The sequence below is a fragment of the Phyllostomus discolor genome, chromosome 9, assembly GCF_004126475.2.
Source record: "Phyllostomus discolor isolate MPI-MPIP mPhyDis1 chromosome 9, mPhyDis1.pri.v3, whole genome shotgun sequence".
In the NCBI taxonomy this organism is placed as follows: domain Eukaryota; kingdom Metazoa; phylum Chordata; class Mammalia; order Chiroptera; family Phyllostomidae; genus Phyllostomus; species Phyllostomus discolor.
The window spans coordinates 105,396,931-105,415,492 of NC_040911.2; the positions used below are offsets into that span (position 1 = coordinate 105,396,931).

The 18,562-nt window shown below is 67.3% G+C and overlaps 1 protein-coding gene across 7 annotated transcripts; it reads left to right on the top strand.

Moving 5' to 3' along the window:
* Positions 1 to 800: 800 nt before the first annotated feature.
* On the top strand, positions 801 to 18,363 carry TPD52L2 (TPD52 like 2). Of its 7 annotated transcripts, XM_028524513.2 has the most exons (9): positions 801 to 960; positions 2,969 to 3,114; positions 5,551 to 5,699; positions 6,376 to 6,435; positions 10,075 to 10,176; positions 15,147 to 15,173; positions 16,091 to 16,132; positions 17,059 to 17,107; positions 17,624 to 18,363. In XM_028524513.2, the coding sequence occupies exons 1-9, from the start codon at positions 942 to 944 to the stop codon at positions 17,717 to 17,719; spliced, it is 690 nt and encodes a 229-aa protein (XP_028380314.1). In that variant the 5' UTR covers positions 801 to 941; the 3' UTR covers positions 17,720 to 18,363. The 7 variants fall into 7 exon arrangements, with proteins under 7 accessions (XP_028380314.1, XP_035865943.1, XP_035865944.1 ...); XM_036010050.1 differs by lacking the exon at positions 15,147 to 15,173; XM_036010051.1 differs by lacking the exon at positions 6,376 to 6,435.
* The last annotated feature ends 199 nt before the right edge of the window (positions 18,364 to 18,562 follow it).

Here is an 18,562-nt window from a genome sequence, read left to right on the forward strand (position 1 = left end):
GGACTGGTTGCCGGACGATCCCATACACCTCGCCTTTGGGAAGTCTGGCAGGCGAGCCTGTTCCAGTGGAAGCCCCTCCACTAGCTGAACGGCCTTGGCAAGGCGCCCTAACCTCCGTTTCCTCAACGGTCAAGCGGGCTCCACCTGGTTCACGGGGCGGCTGACCGAGACACGCCGAGGACACCAGTGCACGCCGCACCGAACTGGCGAAGGATGCGCGAGGCCCGGTGCCTGCGCGGGGACCCAGTCGCCTCCAGTCCGTTGAGGGCAACAGTGTCTGCAGGACAAGAGGAGGGATCACGGTCACGCCTTTTTCTGCGCAACCCGCAAACGATTAAAAAACAAAATCACCGTATGATTGGGCGCACTAAAATAAGAGAGGACAGACTAGGCGGAGAGGCTAACCCCAAAGTCAGGGGCCTCGGAGGGGTCGCCAGGGGTCTGAAACTGACCCGTCCAGGTGCGTGAGCCCTGGCGCCCGGAGGCAGCGGGAAACGCCGTGGAAACCTGCCAGCAGCCTGGGTGGAGCGCTGCCGTGGCGCCCTGTTCGCCGGTCCTCCCACTTCCCACCTCCTCCGGGCTCCGCGTACCGTTCTACCTGTGCGTCTCGCTGGTGGAGCCGACCTGGGAGGGCTTCCCTCAGAACCCCGCCTCCCCTTCCTGCTCCGTCCTCAGCCTCGGCCAATCAGGTTGAAGTAGATGGACAGCACTGGGCCAACAACTGTCTTATTGGACAGAGTTCGTGGGGGCGGGACGAAGGCGGAGCGCGCGTCAAAGCGGAAGTGGCCGTCGCGTCGCTGATTACGTAATGCCACGGCGGCCGAAGCGGTTCCGCTGACTGGTGTTTGCGCGGCGGCGAGCGTCTACCAGTGCTGCCTGCTCCGCTCCGGCGCTCGCCACCCCGGCCCCGAGTCCAGCTGCGGCCGGGCCGCCGTCTGAACATGGACTCTGCTGGCCAAGGTGAGCCGCGGGCCCGGCGCCCCCGCCGCCTCCCGGCCCGGCGGGCCCACGCTCCGCTCCTCCCCGGGTCGCGTCTCTGGCTCTCGGCCCCCTACTCTGCTCGCCCCCGCGACCCCGCGGCCCCTCTCCGCTCGCGGCGTGAGTCTTCCGCTGGCAGCTTGGACCGCCGCGAGGACTGGGTCCCCAGCACCACCCTCCCGCGGGGCCCCAGAGCTTTGCGCTTCCTCACTGCAGGCGGCTCTCGGTAGGCCCCCGCCCTCCGTGCCTGCACCGGGCTCTCAGAGACGTTCCCTCTGGACTTGGGCTGAGGCCTGCGCGCCTCCCGGGGGACCGGGGAGTTGCGGAGGTGGAACCGTGCTTGCGATCGGCGCGGCGCCCCTTGGGTGGCAACGCTGCTCGGAGCGCAGCCTATTCCGAGGTTGTCTCAGGAGGGGGAGGGCGCCGTGAGTTGGGGGCACGCCCAGCGCACCCGGCCGGTTCCCAGACCGACACACACCCGACCAGCTAGAGGTGGCCGATGGGAGTGGGTGTGGCGCAGGCCCAGGATATGCAAATCTCGGGAAGGCGATAAAAAGTCTGCCTCCCTTCGCGAGGCTCTGGGGCAGGGGTGGTTGTTGCCAAATTTCTGTGTTGACAGAACTACACTGGGTAATTTCAGGGTGCTCGCACCAGCGTTTTAGGTAAACGTTAGCATTCCGGGGTTCTGATGATGTTCTGTAGGTATTTCTGCTTTTGACGTCTGCTTACACAGTGGTTGAACGTCAGAAGCTCCTGCGGGGGGGGGGGGGGGCCTTGGGACGTTCAGGAGGCTTCTCGCTGCTCGGGTTGCGTCATCGTGAGCACTGGATTCTGATCGCGAGAACATCCGGGAACCTTCACTGAGCACCTGCTGTGTGCCAGACTTGCCTCTCAAATGACCTTTTTCTGTTTTCAAAACGGCCCTTGGAGCTCGGTCTTCACATTGCTCCCAACCGATGATTGTGTGGGGTTCGGGAGCCGGGGCCCACCCGGGGCGAAGGGCCCACCCAAGCTCGTTCCCGTGGGTCCTTCGGTGACGACACCCTTCCCTGCGCGCACCGTGGGCTGAGGCTGCTGTCACGCAGTGCCCAGTATCTGCCGGGGGGTGACTTCCAGGGGACCCAGTTCTAGCTTTCTAGCCAGAAACTGTCCGAGAGCCCTCGTTTATTTTTTCAGAATAGGGGAAAATACGGAGATTTCAAGGCGTTTACTGGATTTGAGTAGGTTCGTCGTAGTGGATACGGGTGATGAAGTAAAACCACGGAGGCCGACCCCAGTTAGAAGCCAGGATGAGCTGATTTCAAGTAGACGTGCTCTGTTTTGTAAACACTGGCTGCGCACCCAGGGGGCACCCGGCTGGGGCGTGCGGGCAGGGCAGGAGAGGAGCGTCTCTGGCTCCAAGTGCTTTCCGTCAGTGCTCAGCGGACAGTGGACAAGCCTGCCTGCAGTGGGAAGCACTCTCCTTCTCTCCAGCCTTCATTCTTGTTACTTAGTTTACTTTTAAAGGTGCCAGACACTGCACAGAGGCTGAGCCTTCACGGTGTGCCGGTCAGAGGGACGGTGTTCTCAGTGCTGGCGGTGTGCGAGTGCCGAGGGCCGCAGGGAAGGGCAGCCGGGGCATGTGCAGGCGTGTGCAGGCGTGCTGCACGTCCTTGCAGTGCGGCGCGTGCTCCTTGTGTGTGACTGTAGTGTGGGCGCCGGCCGGTCAGCTGCTTGGAACGCGGTGCGCGTGTTCATGGCCGTGTCGGGTTCCTTGGCTCTTGCGGTGCCTCTCGGCAGAGTTCTCCTGGCTCGGGGGACTTGTGCCCACGGGGGCGGTGTGGGGGTGCTGCCCCCGGTAGGGGGCCTGGGCCATCCTCGCAGAAGCTTCCAGAGAAGAGGCTTCATTAGTGTCCTGGCGCCTGCCCTTCCCCCGTCCTTCCCCTCTGCCCCGGGCTCCTCCACGGCTCCTCCCTTGATGCGCCTTCTGGACCCATTTTGTGTCTGGCAGATATCAACCTGAATTCTCCCAACAAAGGTCTGCTGCCCGACGCCATGACGGACGTCCCTGTCGACACAGTGGGGGCCGCCCCGACGCCAGCTGCCGAGGGTCTGACGGAAGCGGAGGAGGAGGAGCTCAGGGCCGAGCTCGCAAAGGTGCTGCGTCTGGGCCTGGGGGCCTGGGGTGAGGGGCGGCCGAGGGTCTGACGAGGGCTCCGAGGCTGGCGTGGCTCTGCAGAACGTGGAGGCCAGCCCCACGGCCCCGCGGGAACCGCCCTTGCAGCCCTGGCTTTGTGCCCGGCGCCTCGCGGGCGCTCCGTGAGGAGCGTGTCCATGCGGGGACAGCTGCTGTGCACGGGCCACCACCGGGAGCTTCTCTGTTGGAATTGACGCCTCGTGTTTTCAAACCCCACAGGTCTTACTGCCCCTGGTTTTAATTTCTTTTTCAAAAACACTTTTGTAAAAAGTGCTTTACGTGAGCTTTTCAACGGGAGTCCCTTAGGAGGAATAGGGGTTCAGAACAGAAGCCTCCGAGTGTAGCTTTAATTCTGACCGACCCCCTGCAGTGCGTTTCACTGTGGGACGCGGAGCCCCCAGCAGCGATAGCAGCTCAGCTGAGGGTCGAGTCTGGAGACTGGAACTTGTTGGTGTCCCACCGAGTGTCCGGTCAGGCCCCTGCTGTCCGAGGCCTCCCCCGCGTCTCCAGGGACAAGTCCGGTCTGGACACACCCTGGGGGCAGTCCGTGGTCTGGACAGACGGCCTGCAGCCCCAGGACCAGGTCGGACCCCAGGAAAGCCTGCGGTGGCTTCCGAAGCGACAGCTGTTAGGAGGGGCGTGGCGCAGGGTCCCGGGACACACAGGCTCTGCCCCTCGCCTGGGGTGCATCGGCTGGGAGACTGGCCCTGCGAGGGCCTTTCGGAGTGGGTCGCACAGGGGGGCCTCTCGGGCCCCAGAGTTCCCAGCCGGTCTGTCCCTGGGGCTGCTCTGCCCCGTGCCCCAGGGCCCTGCCCATCGTCGTGCAGGCGCTGTCGCCGCCTGTGACTGGGGATTGTTCTCTCAGCAACTGGGTTGGCCAAAAAAGTCCGTTTAGTTTTTTCTGTAAAGTAAAGGGCACTTCTTTTTCCATTTTTACCAATAACTTTATTGGTTTGGATACCTTGAGTGTGTTGGCTGCCTCCCGGCCAGTAGAGGGGAGAGGCCGGGGTGCTGCCGCACGTCTTCCGGCGTGTGGGAGAGCCCCGCGGCAGAGAGTCGTTCGGCCAGGATGCCAGCGGATCTGAGAAACTCTGCAAACCGCTTTGGACGTGTTCGGTCAGTCACAGCACCTTCTCCGTACACTGCACAGATCTGCACAAATCTTTTCGTGCATTTCAGTTGCATTTTCACTTTCCTTGAAACGATAAAGCGTAATATGCCAAAAATGCTATGTATCTTCCTCCATCTTCAATGTTAAAATAGCTGCACAAAAATTCACCAATTTTGATAAGTGCTAAGAAAATGCATGCTGAGCCCTGGCTGGTGAGGCTCAGTGGACTGAGCGTCAAGCCCAAAGGTCGCTGGTTTGATTCCCAGGGCACACCCCGGTGTTGCGGGCCAGGCCCTCGGTCGGGGCGTGCGGGGCAGCCGGCCAGCGGATCGCTCGCTGTCTCTCGCGTTGCTGTTTGTCTCCCTCCCTCTCTCTCCCCCTCCCTCCTCGTAGCTCTTCGAGCAGACAGATCTTTAAAACACACACTGACAGGACAGCTGTCACGCCACAACGTAACGAGATCGTTCAGATGACGATAGAGACAGCAAAGCACCACTAGAGCCATCGTGTGGGAAAAAACAAAGTTTTGGCCAACTCGATAATTTGTACAGCAGAGTCTGGGGATGTACACACCTCCCACCTGTGTTTAGACCCTCCGTCCAGATGAGCACCTTCTAGAGAGGGTTTTTGTTTGTTTGTTTTTTGTTTTTTTTGTAAGAGCAGCTGCTCACACGGGCACTGGACACAAGCGAGCTCGGAGGCCGTGAGGCTCTCACGGACGCCCCCTTCTGGCATCACCTTTCTTTTCCGGGACCTGAGGGGTTCGGGGCTCGCGCTGTCAGCCCACGCAAACCACCGCAGATACAACAGTGCGTTCACGTTTGGATTTGGCCAAGGCCTGCAGCTGGCCTCGGGAATGCAGGTGTCCCGAGGGCTGTGTTTCTGTCCCCTGGGTCTCTGGGCACCCGTCTGTCGGCTCTGCCTCCTTCCTGCTGCACAGGGGCTGCAGGCTGCCAGGTGCTCCACCCTCTGCCCGAGCTCAGACCTGGCCCAAGGAGAAGGGGCATCGCTCCCCTGACCGCTGTGCCCAGTCCCGGGGCAGAGCCTGGCAGGCCTCGCTGAGTGTCTGCAGGCAGGCATGGGGGTGGGCGGCCTGGTTAGGACCAGACGGCCCTGCGGGAGCCGTGGGTGCTGGCGCTGCCGAGAACCGCCAGCTGCCGTTGTGCTGTCCCAGGATGAGCTGCGGGACTCTGAGCACCCCCCCCCCCCCCCCCGCAGCAGCATGTGAGGGTGTCGCTCCCTTCTGGAGGCAGGCAGCTGACCGTGTCCCCGTGTGCTCGTGCAGGTGGAAGAGGAGATCGTCACTCTGCGCCAGGTGCTGGCAGCCAAGGAGCGGCACTGCGGAGAGCTGAGGCGGAAGCTCGGCCTGTCGGCCCTGGAGGGCCTGAAGCAGAACCTGACCCGCAGCTGGCACGACGTGCAGGGCTCTCCCGCGTAGGTGCCCGCCCCGCGGTGGGGCCCTTGGGGGCAGGGCCCTGGGGCGGGGGGGGGGTCGAGCGTGCCTCTCGGCAGTGGCCGCCCGGGGCCCAGTGTCCTCGACCCCGCAGCGTGCATCTGCACTCCCAGGGCTCAGGGCCCGCAGGTGCGTTTTGGGATCTGGCATTGAGAGAAGCCTCGCTGGGTCCTGGATGGGACCTGCTCTCCCGCGGTCCCCGCAGCTCCGCGGTGGCCCCAGTGGACGGGGCCTTTCGGAGCGCGGGGGGGGTCATAGCCCCCGGGTCCGCCGAACCTGGCGGGCCTCGCTCTCCGAACTCAGGCCACCAACCCCACGTCCCCCGAGGCGGGGGAGGGACGTGCTGCCCCTGAAGAACATGCCAGGTCCCCGCAGAAGGGCAGGTTCACGCCATTCCATGAGTCTCACCCGGGAAGAGTCCGTTTCGGTGAAATCACGGGTGTTTGAGTCTCAAAGGGTGACTGTCGCAGAAGTATCTTGGGGCCACAGGCTGTTCACCCCTGCCCCTCACGGCCCTGTGTTCCTAAGGGCCACCTTCCGTCGACGGACCCAGGTCCTGCCGCGCCCAGCAGGGAAGCTGGTGCCTGGGATCCACCCGCAGTTCAAGCCCCAAGGTGGAACAGCCCCCGTTGACTCACCACCGACTTTCCCTTGTAGCTATGTGAGGACCTCCGAGACGCTCGGGGAGTGGAGCGAGCGAGTGACCCAGTCGGACCTGTGAGTGCCTTTGCTAGGGTGCCTGTCGCTCTTCCTCCTCTCGTCCTGCCTTGCCCCACAGGGGCCGGCCGCTGCGTGCAAACCCAGCGCGGTGTTTTCGGGCTGTTTCCTTTCTCATCTGCTTTTCCCTCCCAGACGAATGTGCAGCCGGGCCTCACGCCCCGGGGGCAGGGCTCAGTCCCTGAGGGGCGTCCGGCCTCCGACCACGCCGAGCGCGTCGCCTCGTGGATGCTGCCTGGTGCCCGGAGGGGCCGGTGGCAGAGTGCCTCCTGACCAGCGTGCACAGTGGTGTCTGGGGGGCTTTGGCCCTGCTTCCTTCCCCTGCAGACCCCGCTCCCGCTGTCGGAGCTCCAGAGCTGCCCTGGTACTGAGGGTTCCTTGAGCCGGGGGTACAGGCTGTGCTTTGGGGTCCCGACGGAGTGGTGTGGGCGGCCCGGGCCCACCGTCCGGGCCCCCGTGGCGAGGCGGCACAGGCTCACTTCTCCAAGCTGCACCCCGGTCCCACCTGTCAGGACCGCATGGAGCAGCGGTTAGAAACCGTCCCTCTCCGGGGTTTCCTCTCCTGTTGAGAAGTTCTGTGTGGCTGCAGCAGAACCCCGTTGTGTTGGGCGGAAAGGGAGCGAGCGGCTGCTGCCCAGCTTCTCCTGAAGTTGCCGGGGACCCCAGGGTGGTGGGCTGCGTGTGGAGCCCTCGCAGACCCTGCCTGTTGCCAGGGACCCCGGCATCTCGTGGCCGGTGCTGTCCATGTCCGGCAGACGGCCGGGCGTGGTGGCGGGTGGGGGAAGAGCACAGCTGTGCGGGGCCTTCGGGCCGTGTTAGGCGGCACTTCCAGGGTGACGCGGTGGCTGTCACCAGGCAGGTCCCAGCGCAGACTGCGTCCGAAAACAGCCTCAGGAGAGAGATGGTGGTGGTGTTCGGTGAGACCCGCGGCTCGCCGTCTCGGAGCGGTGCAGGGCTGAGTGGGCCCCCCGAGAGGAGCTGAGGCCCTGGGCCTGGCCCGTCCCTGCGCTTTGCCAGGCCCTGCCCCCTGCCCCGGGTCTCCTCCCCCCGGTCGTGGGAAAGCTGTCACCGTGACGCTCCCGGGCTGGGGGCGTTCCTCTGGTGGCTGCCCCGGAGGAGGAGGGTGGCGCAGCCCGGGGGGCGTGCCTCCTCTGTGGGGAGGGTGCCTGGCTGGGGTCCTGCTGCAGGACAGCTGGCAGAGTGCCTGGCGGGGTGGGTGCAGCGGGCGGAGCCCGTCTCCCCGCCCACAGGGCTGCTGGGGGCACTTCAGATGCTGCCGGTGCGGCCTCTCCGGCCCCTGCCCCTTTGGCTCAGCGGTGGGGCTGGGGTGCAGCTGCGCCATCGATGGCGAAACGGTTGCCCCACGGGTTCTTCCTGCTGGGTGTTCCCCGCGAGCGCCACCCCGGGAGTGGCCCCTAGGGCCCCACGGCAGCCACTGGCCCCGTGCCGGGCACGGTGGCAGCGGGGACAGGAAGCTCTGCAGAGCCTTGCCCGTCCAGCAGCCCTGCTCCAGGCCCGCCCATGGAGGACCGGGCCCTCCTGCCCCCCACAGTGGCTTCGTGCTCAGGTCCTCCTCTGCGGCTTGGGCAGGTGCCCAGCGGCCAGGGGGCCCGCTGTGGCTCTCCCTGGGTCTCGCTGTGCTCAGGAGGGAGTGTCTCCGGCTGGCCGGACTGTGGCCCTTTGCCCACCGGAGTGGGGGTTGGGGCAGCCCTGGGGAAGGCGCAGGAGGAGGTGCCTCTGCAGGGGCCCCAGAGTGGGTGGGCGTGTCTTGGGGATCGGCTCCGGGGCTTCCCCACGAGGTGGGGGTGATGCCCAGAGTCGTGCCAGCTGGGCGGCTCGGCCCAGTCCCAGGCCGCCCGTCACCCTCTCGGCTCTGCCCTCTCGGCGGCCTCCCTGCCAGGCTCCTGGAGAAGTCCCCACTGGTGGCACATGTCTGCACGCCGGGGATGCCGAGGCCTGTGGAGGGCGGGGACACACCCAGCGCCGTGGACTCGACAAGGCACTGTCCTCCACGCCACCCGGGTGGCCCCGAGAGTCAGCACAGACACCTGGCGCGGCCCCCGCATGGCCTCTCTGGCCCGTGTCCCGGCCTGGCCGTGTGGGCACGAGTGGAGGCTGGGGCGGCTCCCGGCCGCACCCCCGCATGTCACCGCGGTCTCCCGAGCGCGTCGTCCCGGGGCAGGCTGGGAGTGCAGGCGGGTTGTGAGTCCGTATTTCCGGAAGGAGCCGCCTCGCGCCCTCACTGCCTTCGCTGCCCTCGCACCTGGTGTCTCGCGCCTGGTGCCGTGGCTGCAGGCGCCCAGCAGGCTGCTCCTCGAAGGTGGCGTTGTCAACTCCCTGGGAAGCAAGAACACTTCATCAGCCCAGGTCTGAGGGCGGGCTCGGCAGGTGCTGTGCGTCCCCTGGGGCAGGCACGGTGGCCTTCCTCGGCAGGCGGTGCCGGGGGTGCCTGCCCCGACTGTCGCAGCCTGGCCGGGCCCTGAGACAGGTCGTGGTGCGGGTGGCGGCTCCGGGCAGAGGTACGGTGGGGTATGAGGGTCAGCTTGGGCAGGCTGAGAGCTCAGGAGGCGGGCCCGAGGGGGGGGGGGGGCAGCGGGCGCTCTCGGGGGCCCCCAGCAGGCAGCCGTGCTGAGCGCATGGCGGGAGGGGCTCAGGAGACCCGCTGCCGGTGCCCTCTGACCCCGTGGGCACGCCGGCAGACCCTGTGTTGGCTGGCGTCCTGAGAGCCCGGCCGTCTCAAGCCGCTGTTCTGCGGCCCCAGGTTGGCCAGAAGGGAGCTCTGGGGTTCGGGCTGCTGGGGTATGTTCGTGGTAGCAGCTGGATGGGGGCGGAGGGCCCGAGGCGTGAGCTCTCGGGGTTGACCCGGCGCGTCCTCGCTGGGAGCCAGGACCGGCCCTGGAGCTGAGAACGGTGGCACGGGGTGGGGGCTCCCGCAGGTCCAAGCAGACATGGTGGGACGGTGTGGCAGGGGGCAGGCGGGAGGGGCCGCTGCTGCCCTGTCGGGACTGGGCCTGGGCTGTGGGGGCTGCCTCCCAGGCGACAGCGGGGGAAGCTGCCTGCGAGCGGCGGCTGGGAGCCCGGAGGACGTTTCTGGCTTCGGCCCCGGACCCAGGGCCTCTGCAGCCCCAGGCGCTGCTTCCCAAGAGCCGGAGTCGCTGCGAGAAGACTAGCGAGTGGGGCTGGTGGGGGCTGGGAGAGGCGGGGAGCTGTGGAGTCAGAGTGAGGTCAGAACCCAGGGCTCCCCTGGCTGCTGCGGTGGTTCCGTGGATGCAGTGCCGGCCTGCAAACCCAAGGGTCACCAGTCCGATTCCCAGTTGGGGCACAGGCTTGGGTTGCAGGCCAGGTCCCCAGCAGGGGGCGTGCGAGAGGCAACCACACATTGGTGTTTCTCTCCATCTCTTTTTCCTTCCCTTCCCTTCCCTTCTGTCTTAAAAAAAAGTGAAAAAAATCTTGGAAGCAAAACGAAACGACTCAGGGCTGCCGCAGGCCTGGGGGCCACGGCCTGTGGTGCTGCTCCCTGCTGGGGCCCCACGGCCAGCCGGCCGCTCTGTGCTGTCTGGGCGCTGTGGTCCTTGGCTGCGGGTGCGGGTGGTGGGTGCCCCTCGGCGTGGTGGGTTTACCTGTGCCTCCTGTCCCCAGCTACAAGAAGACGCAGGAGACCCTCTCTCAGGCGGGACAGAAGACATCGGCTGCCCTGTCCACGGTGGGCTCGGCCATCAGCAGGAAGCTCGGGGACATGAGGTGAGGCCCCGCCCTTGCCGCTGCCCCTCCCCCCTGAGGTGTTCGGGTGTCTGGTCCCCAGGGCAGGGTGTCCAGCCTGCGGCCCAGGACGGCTGGGAACGTGGCCCAACACGAAAGTGTAAATTTGCTTAAAACGTTCGGATGTGTTTCTGTGTGTGGGTACGCGCTGCGTGTCACGTAGAGTAAACACACGCACGTGCTCACTCTTCGCACGGACGTGGGCCTTCAGTTCTGCGGCTGGGCGTGGCCTCCAGCGTGGGCTCTCATGGCGCAGGCGTGGGACTGACCGCCAGACGCTGCCCGTGCTCGCGGTGCCCTCACGAGGCCGCGCCTCCCAGCAGCGTCTCGGCCCGCCCCCGTGGCGGCGGCGCTTCGCGGTAGAGGGGGCTGACCGGACCTGACCGTCCTGGCCACAGAAGGTGCTCCCACGCCTCCGTGGCGCCCGCCCACCGCCCGCCTCGCCCTGCGTCGGCACTCGGGGGTGGGGGATGCTGTGGGGGGGCCCAGACCTTGCTTTCCCTCCTCCTGTCTGTCAGTTTTCCTGACAGAAGGGTGTGGAGTCCCCTGTGGTTACTGGGTTTTATCCCAGCGTCGCCTCTGCAACGTCTGAGAGTGGAAGAGAAGCCAAAGAGAGCAGTTGCAGGTGGAGAGGGGCTGCTCCGTGAGGAGTGGACAGGTGGCCAATTTCCTGTCCAGGTGCATAGTAATGTGGGGAGTCTGTGCACGTTTTCAGGGACTGCAGCCTGAGAAGCGTTCTGTGCAAAGACGTGCCGCCAGGTTCAGTGTGCGTGAAGGGTTGTGCGGCACAGAGAAGAGTGTCTCGACGGAGTCTTTTTCGAACACCTACAGCTCGGGTGGACCCCACCCACTGTCAGAGCTGGGTGTGTGGGAGCACGTGGGATAGGAGCCAAGTCGGGGGCCTGCGCTGGTGGCGACCGCGTGGAGCAGCGCGGGGAGAGTGCGGCCGACGGCGTTGGCCCTGACGGACGGGTGTTTCTGGCTCGGTCGGTCCCGCCGGACGGCAGCCCGGCCCGGCGAGCTGCAGAGACGGAGGGCCAGTCGGAGGATGTCCAGGGAGCGAAGCTGCGGGTTTTCGGTTTCGTGCTTTGGCGACAGGTGTTCGCGCCGATGCCACGGACACGGCTCGCTGGCCGTTCTCGTTGGAGGTGCTGGTGGCAGAGGAGCTGTCGCTGAAGAAGTGGGTCGTCATCGTGTCGCTGACAGACATAGCCGCGTGGGGGGGGGTGGGCGTGGGGCGGTGAGAAGCTGTTCCAGGGGCCGTCTCTGTCCAACGTCAGCTCCTTGGGTGCAGCTCCTCCCGCTAGCGCCCTGGGGCGGTGCAAGGGAGAGGGAGGGGCCGGCAAGGGTGCCAGGAGACGGTCCGTGAAGTGTCACCGCATTGTACATCGAGGAAACTCCGTGCACAGAAGCTTTAAGAGTGGGTGACGTCACGCAGATCCTCCTCGGGACTGAACTCCGTGGGAGCCGAGGGGCCGCGCCAGCGCCGGCGCCGGGACTTCCTTGGAGGCCCCGGGCCGACCGGGGTGACGTCACTCGCCTCTCGGAGGTGCGGTGGCCCCGTCCAGGCCACACGTTGGACAGACTTTGTGATTTGCAGTATGTTTTGCAGTCATTTACGGTATCAGGACACACATTCGTGCTGGAACCGGACGATCAAAACTGGCTTACGGCTCTGGCGTCTTTGGTGGCGTCGTCCGGGTGAAGCTGGCTAACCAGCACCGCGCTCCCAACCAGAGCGGCGGTCCAGGCGAAGCCGCAGTGCGGGCGAGCTCACACCGAGGCAGACAGCTCCACGCGTTCCCCCCGCTGGCTGACCACAGCCCCGTGACCGGCGGACACCGCGCCGCCTTGCTTTTCGGTTGGAGGCAAGGATTGGAAGACGGGCTTGAAGGTTTCTGGGAACAAACCACTACTTCGCCGTGTTTGTGGCTCCTTTCCGGTCGACGTGAACGCGTCACCGGCCGACTCCCGGGTGGAGTGTGCGCAGCTGCGCCCGACCCGACGCCCCGCCCGGAGGGAAGCTCGGCCGGTCTCTTCGAGGGTCCCGTCTCCCCAGGGACGGGCGCCCTCGCCTCTCGGCCGCACCTCCCTCCTGCTGTCTCTGCCTGGTGCTGTCGGTGCTGCCGCTGCCTGGTGGCGCCCGCATTTGCGAACAGCCCTCTTCTGGAGTGGACACGCCGAGAGTAGAGTCAGGGCCAGCGTGTCGGAAGGGCGGCTGGAGCGCTCGCTGGGACCTGCAGCCGCTCCCGTGGCGCCAGACGCTGGTGCGAGCGTCTCTCGGGTGTGGCCTCGCACCCCCGCCCGGCCGGCCACGTGGCCTCTCGTGCCACGTCGCAGTGGCAGCGTGGGGCACGTCGGGGCGCTGTGCCGCCTAGACACCGGCCCTCCCTGCCTCGGTGGTTGCACACGGGGGGCCTGCTCCGAGACTTTGGAAGGTGGCACGGAGGCCGTGGCGTGCTCAGGATGGTCACTCGAGGCTCGTGGCTTCTCCGTGGCGGCGGTGTCACCGAGACGACCCACGGGCCTTTCTCTTGCGCAGCAGTTGTCACTGGTGTTCGTGTGTTTGGTGTGTGGCCCGGAGACGCCACGAGGTTGGACGCCCTGTGGTGGAGGTCCCGTGGGGCCCTCAGCAGCCCGGCCCAGCCGGTCCGTGGCCCCTTGGGTGCAGGCGTCTCTGCGGCGCTGGGGGAGGGCGGCGCCGCTCCCTGCAGTTGTGTGGGGAGAGAGTGACTCCGTCCTGGGGGCTGGCCCCCAGGACCTGCCCTGGGCAGGCTTGGGGTTTCTCTGGGGACTGTGCCCGGCCCAGGCCGCACGCTGAGGGCCCAGCTGAATGTGCTGCGCGAGGCTGACCAGACCTTGACGGCCCCCGGAGGTGGCTCTTGAGCATGGCCTGGGGCCAGGGAGTGTGGTGTGGCCCAGGCCCCCACTGGCTGCGGGGCAGCACCTGCCCTCGGCTGTGCCCTCGGCTGGGACGGGACACGGGTCAGGGAGTGGCAGTGTGGGGTGCAGGTCGGGCCCCACCCTTGGGGCCACGCCCCTTTCCCCCTGTGTCTGGAAATGCTTCTGTGCAGCATCACCTCGCCCTGAGAGTGTCGGGGTGGTGTTGCTCGTGGGCTTGGCGGGCCGGGGGGCACCACACTCTGACCCCTCACCCCTGACCTGTTTGGGTTCAGCATCTCCCTGGCCGCCGGCCCGGCAGTCCCCACCCAGCCGGAGACAAAGACAAACGCCAGCAGCCCAGGCACCAGCCGCCCGGCGCAAGGCGGCGTGTGCCAGTACCCTTCTCGCCTCTCCTCTGGCGGTCTGAGGGGCTCGGGCCTCCCCGGCTCTGTGCTTGAGACCCTCCAGCCGCAGGGAGGCCGAGCAGTCGGTGGGAGGCCCGTGTGTTCCCTCTGGGCCCTCGCACCCCGGGCTCAGGCTGGGCTCCTGCGCAGCGGGGGGTCCCCGTGGGTCGCCCTGTAGATGCAGGCCTTGCCCGGTGCAGCCGTGACCTGGGTGCCCGAGGCACCCCCCCCCCCCCCCCCGCGGCCCTGCGCTGCCGGCCAGGAGGGTGTGTGGCGGCTCCCCCCGCTGGGCCCGTGCTCGCCTGGGCCTGTTCCCGCAACGTGCCTCGTCTGACACTAGATGGGACGCCGCCACCGCTGCGAACTGGGACGCCTGCTTGGGCCACCTGAGCTGTGCCGTGGTAAGCCCAGTGACAGACGGATGACACCGCGGGCGGCCTGGCCTCGCTTCCAGGGACAGCCGAGGCTGGCCGGCTGCCCCCGCGCCGCCGGAGTGAGCAGCGTGTCGGGTGGTGCCCGTCCCTCCCTCGAGTGCTGGTGCGGCACCAGGTATCCGCCGGGCCCCCACACCGCCTCCGCTCGCTCGGCCTGAGGGGCGGCCCCGTGGGTCCCTCTCTCTGCTCAGAGACTGGCGCCTCGCCGCAGACGGCGGCTCGGCTGGCAGCGAGCTGGTCTCCCGTCGCAGCGACGCTGGGGCGGCACCGAGCGTGTGCCCGGCCTGTGTGCCGTTCGGACCTGTGCTGCGCGTGGGGGGGCCGGCCGAGGGGGGCCAGGCCATGCTCAAGGTGCTGGGGGAGGTTGACCTGCTTCCGGTGTGTCTTGCCCTGGGGACTCTCCGTCTCCCAGGGGTGCTGTGAACTCCGACCTCTCAGGGTCCCAGATGTGGCCCCATTGTCTCCCGTGTGGCCTCAGCTGGTGGAGGCTGAGGCCCGTTCCCTTCCCTGGTCGCGAGTTCCCGCTGGCGAGCTCACCACCTGCATGGCAGCCAGGTTCGGGGAGGTGCAGGCCCACGTTCAGGGCTGGGACCCTAACGGGCATTGAATGTCAGAGGCGGGGCCTCAGGGCAGCTGCCCGGCCCGAGGCCTGGCTGGGGCCAAGCCGCCCTTTGTGCCCATGGGCGTGAGGCGGGACTGGGGGTGGGGCTGGGTCCGGCCCTGCTGCCCACCGAGAGCGAGGACACATCAGACCCTGAGAGGGGGCGTGTGCTGCTCCCCACGGCGTCTGCGTGGGGCGGCCTCTGGAGCGCTAGAGGTGGCGAGCCAGGCTGGGCCGTGAGGAGGGGCCCGTCCCTCCCCCGCCCTGTCCTCGGACACTTCTCGTTTCCGGGTGGCTTCTGTCATCCGCGGGGGTGGGGCCGGAGCGCAGAGGGCTCAGGTCTGAGGGCGCCCGCTGCTGTTGCTGTGTGTGTGCGTGCGTGGCGTGTGTCAGCCCAGAGCAGCTGGCCCGGGTCCAGGCGGCGGGGCCCACCGGGTGCGTCCCGTGCCGTGGGGTGCCTTCCCTGCAGCCTGCGAAGGGGTGTGAGTGTGTGTGGGGGGGTGGGAGCCCTACCCAGCGGGGCAGCGCGCCTGGCCGTCGTGGGCCGTGGGGGGCTGGGCGCAGGGGCTGGTGGGTGCTGGCCTCCCCCTAACCCGCGTCTCTTCTCTCCTCCCGCTGCACGACGGCCAGGGCCCGTCCGTTTCCTCCCTCCTTTAGGTAAGACCCGGCCCGTGTGGGGGCGGCCCCTCGGCCGCAGGGCGCGGGGCTGCCGGCCTGGGGGTGCTGTGCCGGCTGACGGTGCTGGGGGGCCGGGAACTGCCCGACGTGCCCCTTCCTAGCGCGGCGGAGCCAGCACTGGCCACGCGTGAGAACACGGCGGCCGCTCGCGCCGGGGTCCCTGTGGGTCGTCTCCGGCCACTCGACCCGTGGGGGTCGTCTCCCGACGACGAGGCGTGCCTGCCCGGGCGCTGTTGCTGTCCCGTGCCCACCAGCCCCCGGGGCGTCCGTCTGAGCGCTGCCCTGAGGGGACCCCCTGCAAGACCTGGGTTCCAGGGGCGGGGCCTGTGGACCCCCAGCCGTGCTGATTCCGAGCCTTCCTTCCGAGGGGGGTTGGGGCCGTCCCTCTGGGCTGAGTGTCTCCCGTGGGGACGTGAGACCCCAGGGCCCCAGCGGGACCCATCTGGTGGGTGGGGCCCTGTCCGAGCGGCTCCGGCTCTCAAGGCTCGCCCTCCCGGCCCGGAGGCCTGGAGCCCAAGTCCAGAACAGTCTCTGACTTTAAGTGCCTTCTACTCCCTTGATCTGGGGGTTCCTCTTCGGCCAAAAACGTCAGTTAACTCACTGTGAAGTCAAGTAAGGACACCCAGCCCCCACGTGCTCCAGAAGCTTCTCTGAAGCCCAGGCGGTCGGTCTCCCTCCGCAGCGCTGCACTCTGGGGCCACTTGGGGGGGAGAGGGGGCCTTGAGCTGAGTGCTCTGCCCGGGGAGGGGCCTTCTGAGGCTCCTTCCTGTCTGTTCCCGCGGTGCTGGGGTCCGGGTGCTGTCGCCGCCGCCGCCCACGGCAAAGCCCCGTGGAGGCCAGTCTGCCCTCGCCCTAACTCTCGCTTCCTTCTCTGCTTTTACCACGCTTCCAAGCAGCGGCTACTCCATCCGCCACTCGATAAGTATGCCCGCCATGAGGTAATGTACGCTCGCGCCCCTCAGCTCCCAGAGCAGGGTGGGGTGGGTGGGAGCAGGCAGCTTCCCACCGCCCTGAGCGAGGCCCACCTTCCCCTGGCGGCCAGCCCGTCGTTAAGGATTGGGAAACACCCCCCCAAGCCACAGAGCTAGTGGGGGCAAAGCCCAGAGGGACCTCTGTGCTCCACCCGGAACCTTCCGGGACTGTCCGTGGGCGCAGGCTGGGGTGGGGTGGAGCGGCCCCCGTACAGGCCTGGTGCCCGGAGGCTGCAGCTGCCTGCAGGCCTTTCGTGGCGCCTGCTCCGTCTGCTCTCTGGCCAGTCCCCGCTGCGGAGCCCATCCCTGTGCAAGGAGCAGCAGCTGCCACACTGCAGGGCTCTCTGGGGGTCCCTGCCTGGGTGTGCGGCCTGGGCCCGTGTTGGTGCAGGCGGGTGCCGGTGGGACTGGGACTGCTTGCGCTCTCCTCCCGCCTGCTCACCGCTCTCTGGCCCCGGGGGGCTCCCGTGGCTTCATCCCGAAACAGATGCGTGTGGAGCGCACACCTGGCTGCCCCTCCCCCGGCACAGGTGTGGCGAGGGCACGGCAGAATGGGCCTGCGCCCACCCTCAGCCCCGGCGAGGGGCCTGTAGCCCTGCACAGGAAGGGAAGCCGGGGTCCCACCAGCTGGTGGCTGGCAGGTCATGTCCCTGTGGTCAGCAGGTGTGGCCGACCTGGCTGGGACCTGGCGATGCCTCCGGAACGGCCTTGGCTGGGTTCTGTGGAAGGGGTGGCCCCATCCCTTCTTGTGGCGAGTCTTGTTCTCACAGTGAGACCTCAGGGTGCTGTCAGGGCTCTGTGTGGTGGACGACCCCAATCTTGAGGCCCTGGAGTCCGGGGGCAACACAGCCATGTGCTCCTTGCACTGACCCCCACTTCCTCTCTCTTTACAGGAATTCTGCCACCTTCAAGTCGCTGGAGGACCGAGTTGGGACCATAAAGGTAACCGCCTGGATCGTTGGCTCCTCCTAGTGGGGGACCCACTGAATCGCTGTGGGTTTGCCCGCGGTCACAGGGGCTAAGGCAGAGAGCCCTGGGCCCACCCGAGGGTCCTTAGAGGGGACCTGCAGCAACACCCCGGTGTGCCTTGGGCACAGGCAGGTAGAGAGCAGTCCACTCCCCAGAGACCCCCGGGGTACCCGCCCCCGCCAGCCCCTCCCCGACGCCCGCCGGCCTCCTCTCCGGGTCCGCAGTTTCGTAGCCCAGGGAAGGTGCCTGTGGAGCCGCACAGCGAGCGGCCTTTTGGGCCGAGCCCTGGCTGCTGCAGTGTCCTGGGAGGTGGGCCCAGCCTGTGGCCGGTGTCAGCCAGTGGTCCGTTCCTTGCCCTTGCCCGGCCATGCTCACCGCCCGTACACTTGTGCAGAGGGTGAACAACGCAGGCTCCCGGCAGGTGCCTGGGGCCTGCCGGCACCGCGTGCAGGGCCTCACACCAGCCCTCCCGGTCTTTCCCGTCTGCAGTTGAAGGTGGCGGGCGGCAGCGAGAACGGCGGTGACGGCCTTCCCTCCCCGGCCGGGAGTGGCGACAAGCCCCTGCCCAGCCACGAGCCCTTCTAAGCCCGAAGCCGCTCTGCTGCCACTGAGCCAGCGTGGGGCCCTCTCCCCGGCGGGCGCCCCCCCCCCCCCCCGTGCGGCAGAGCGGCAGCGCTGCGGAGGACGCGTGGAGCAGCATTGAGGACAGTCGTGCCACCCACGTGTGCGTGGGCCGCTGCACCGCGTGTCCGAGGGACGGTCCGGTGCCCAGATGCTTCTCACTAAAGCCGTCAGGTGCCGCGGACCGCTGTGCGTCCTCCTGGGGGCGGGGCGTGGGCGGGGCGGGCGGAGCAGCGCCCCCCTGTGGCGGCCTTGTCGGTTCATCAGCGCGCGCCCCCGCCCCCGGAGGAAGAGCGGCCGATGGCACAGCTGGTGGCGCGTGAACCCCGCCTTCCCCGCGTGGCGTCCAGAAGCCCGACCGGCCCGCGGGCGCCCCTCGGAATGCTGAGCGAGGAGCGCGTCCACCTCCCGAAACCCTCCACAAAGACGCCGGCTGTCAGCAGCCTCCTGGTGGTTACACTAATGACCCAGCTTTAACTAAAGCAAATCCTTTATTTTTTCAATGCAGCGGGTTTTTCAAAATGTAAAACTAAGCAAAGCAGCTTTAGCCTGGTAGTTAGAGAATATTATCTGGACTCGAGCTGAAATACAAGCCTTATACTCCCTCACGCTGTGTTGTTTGTAACGTTCGTGCGTGGGGGGGGGCCTTCAGAGAGCTCCGTGTCGCCCGCCTCTGCCAGCGGCCCCCTCGTCGGCATGCTGCACCCCACTCGCAGGGCTCGCCCGCTCCTGCTCTCCAGGCCCCGGCAGCCCCTGCTGGCGCAGGCTCCTGGGCCTATGGGGTGGGGGGAGAGTCTTGCCCCAGTG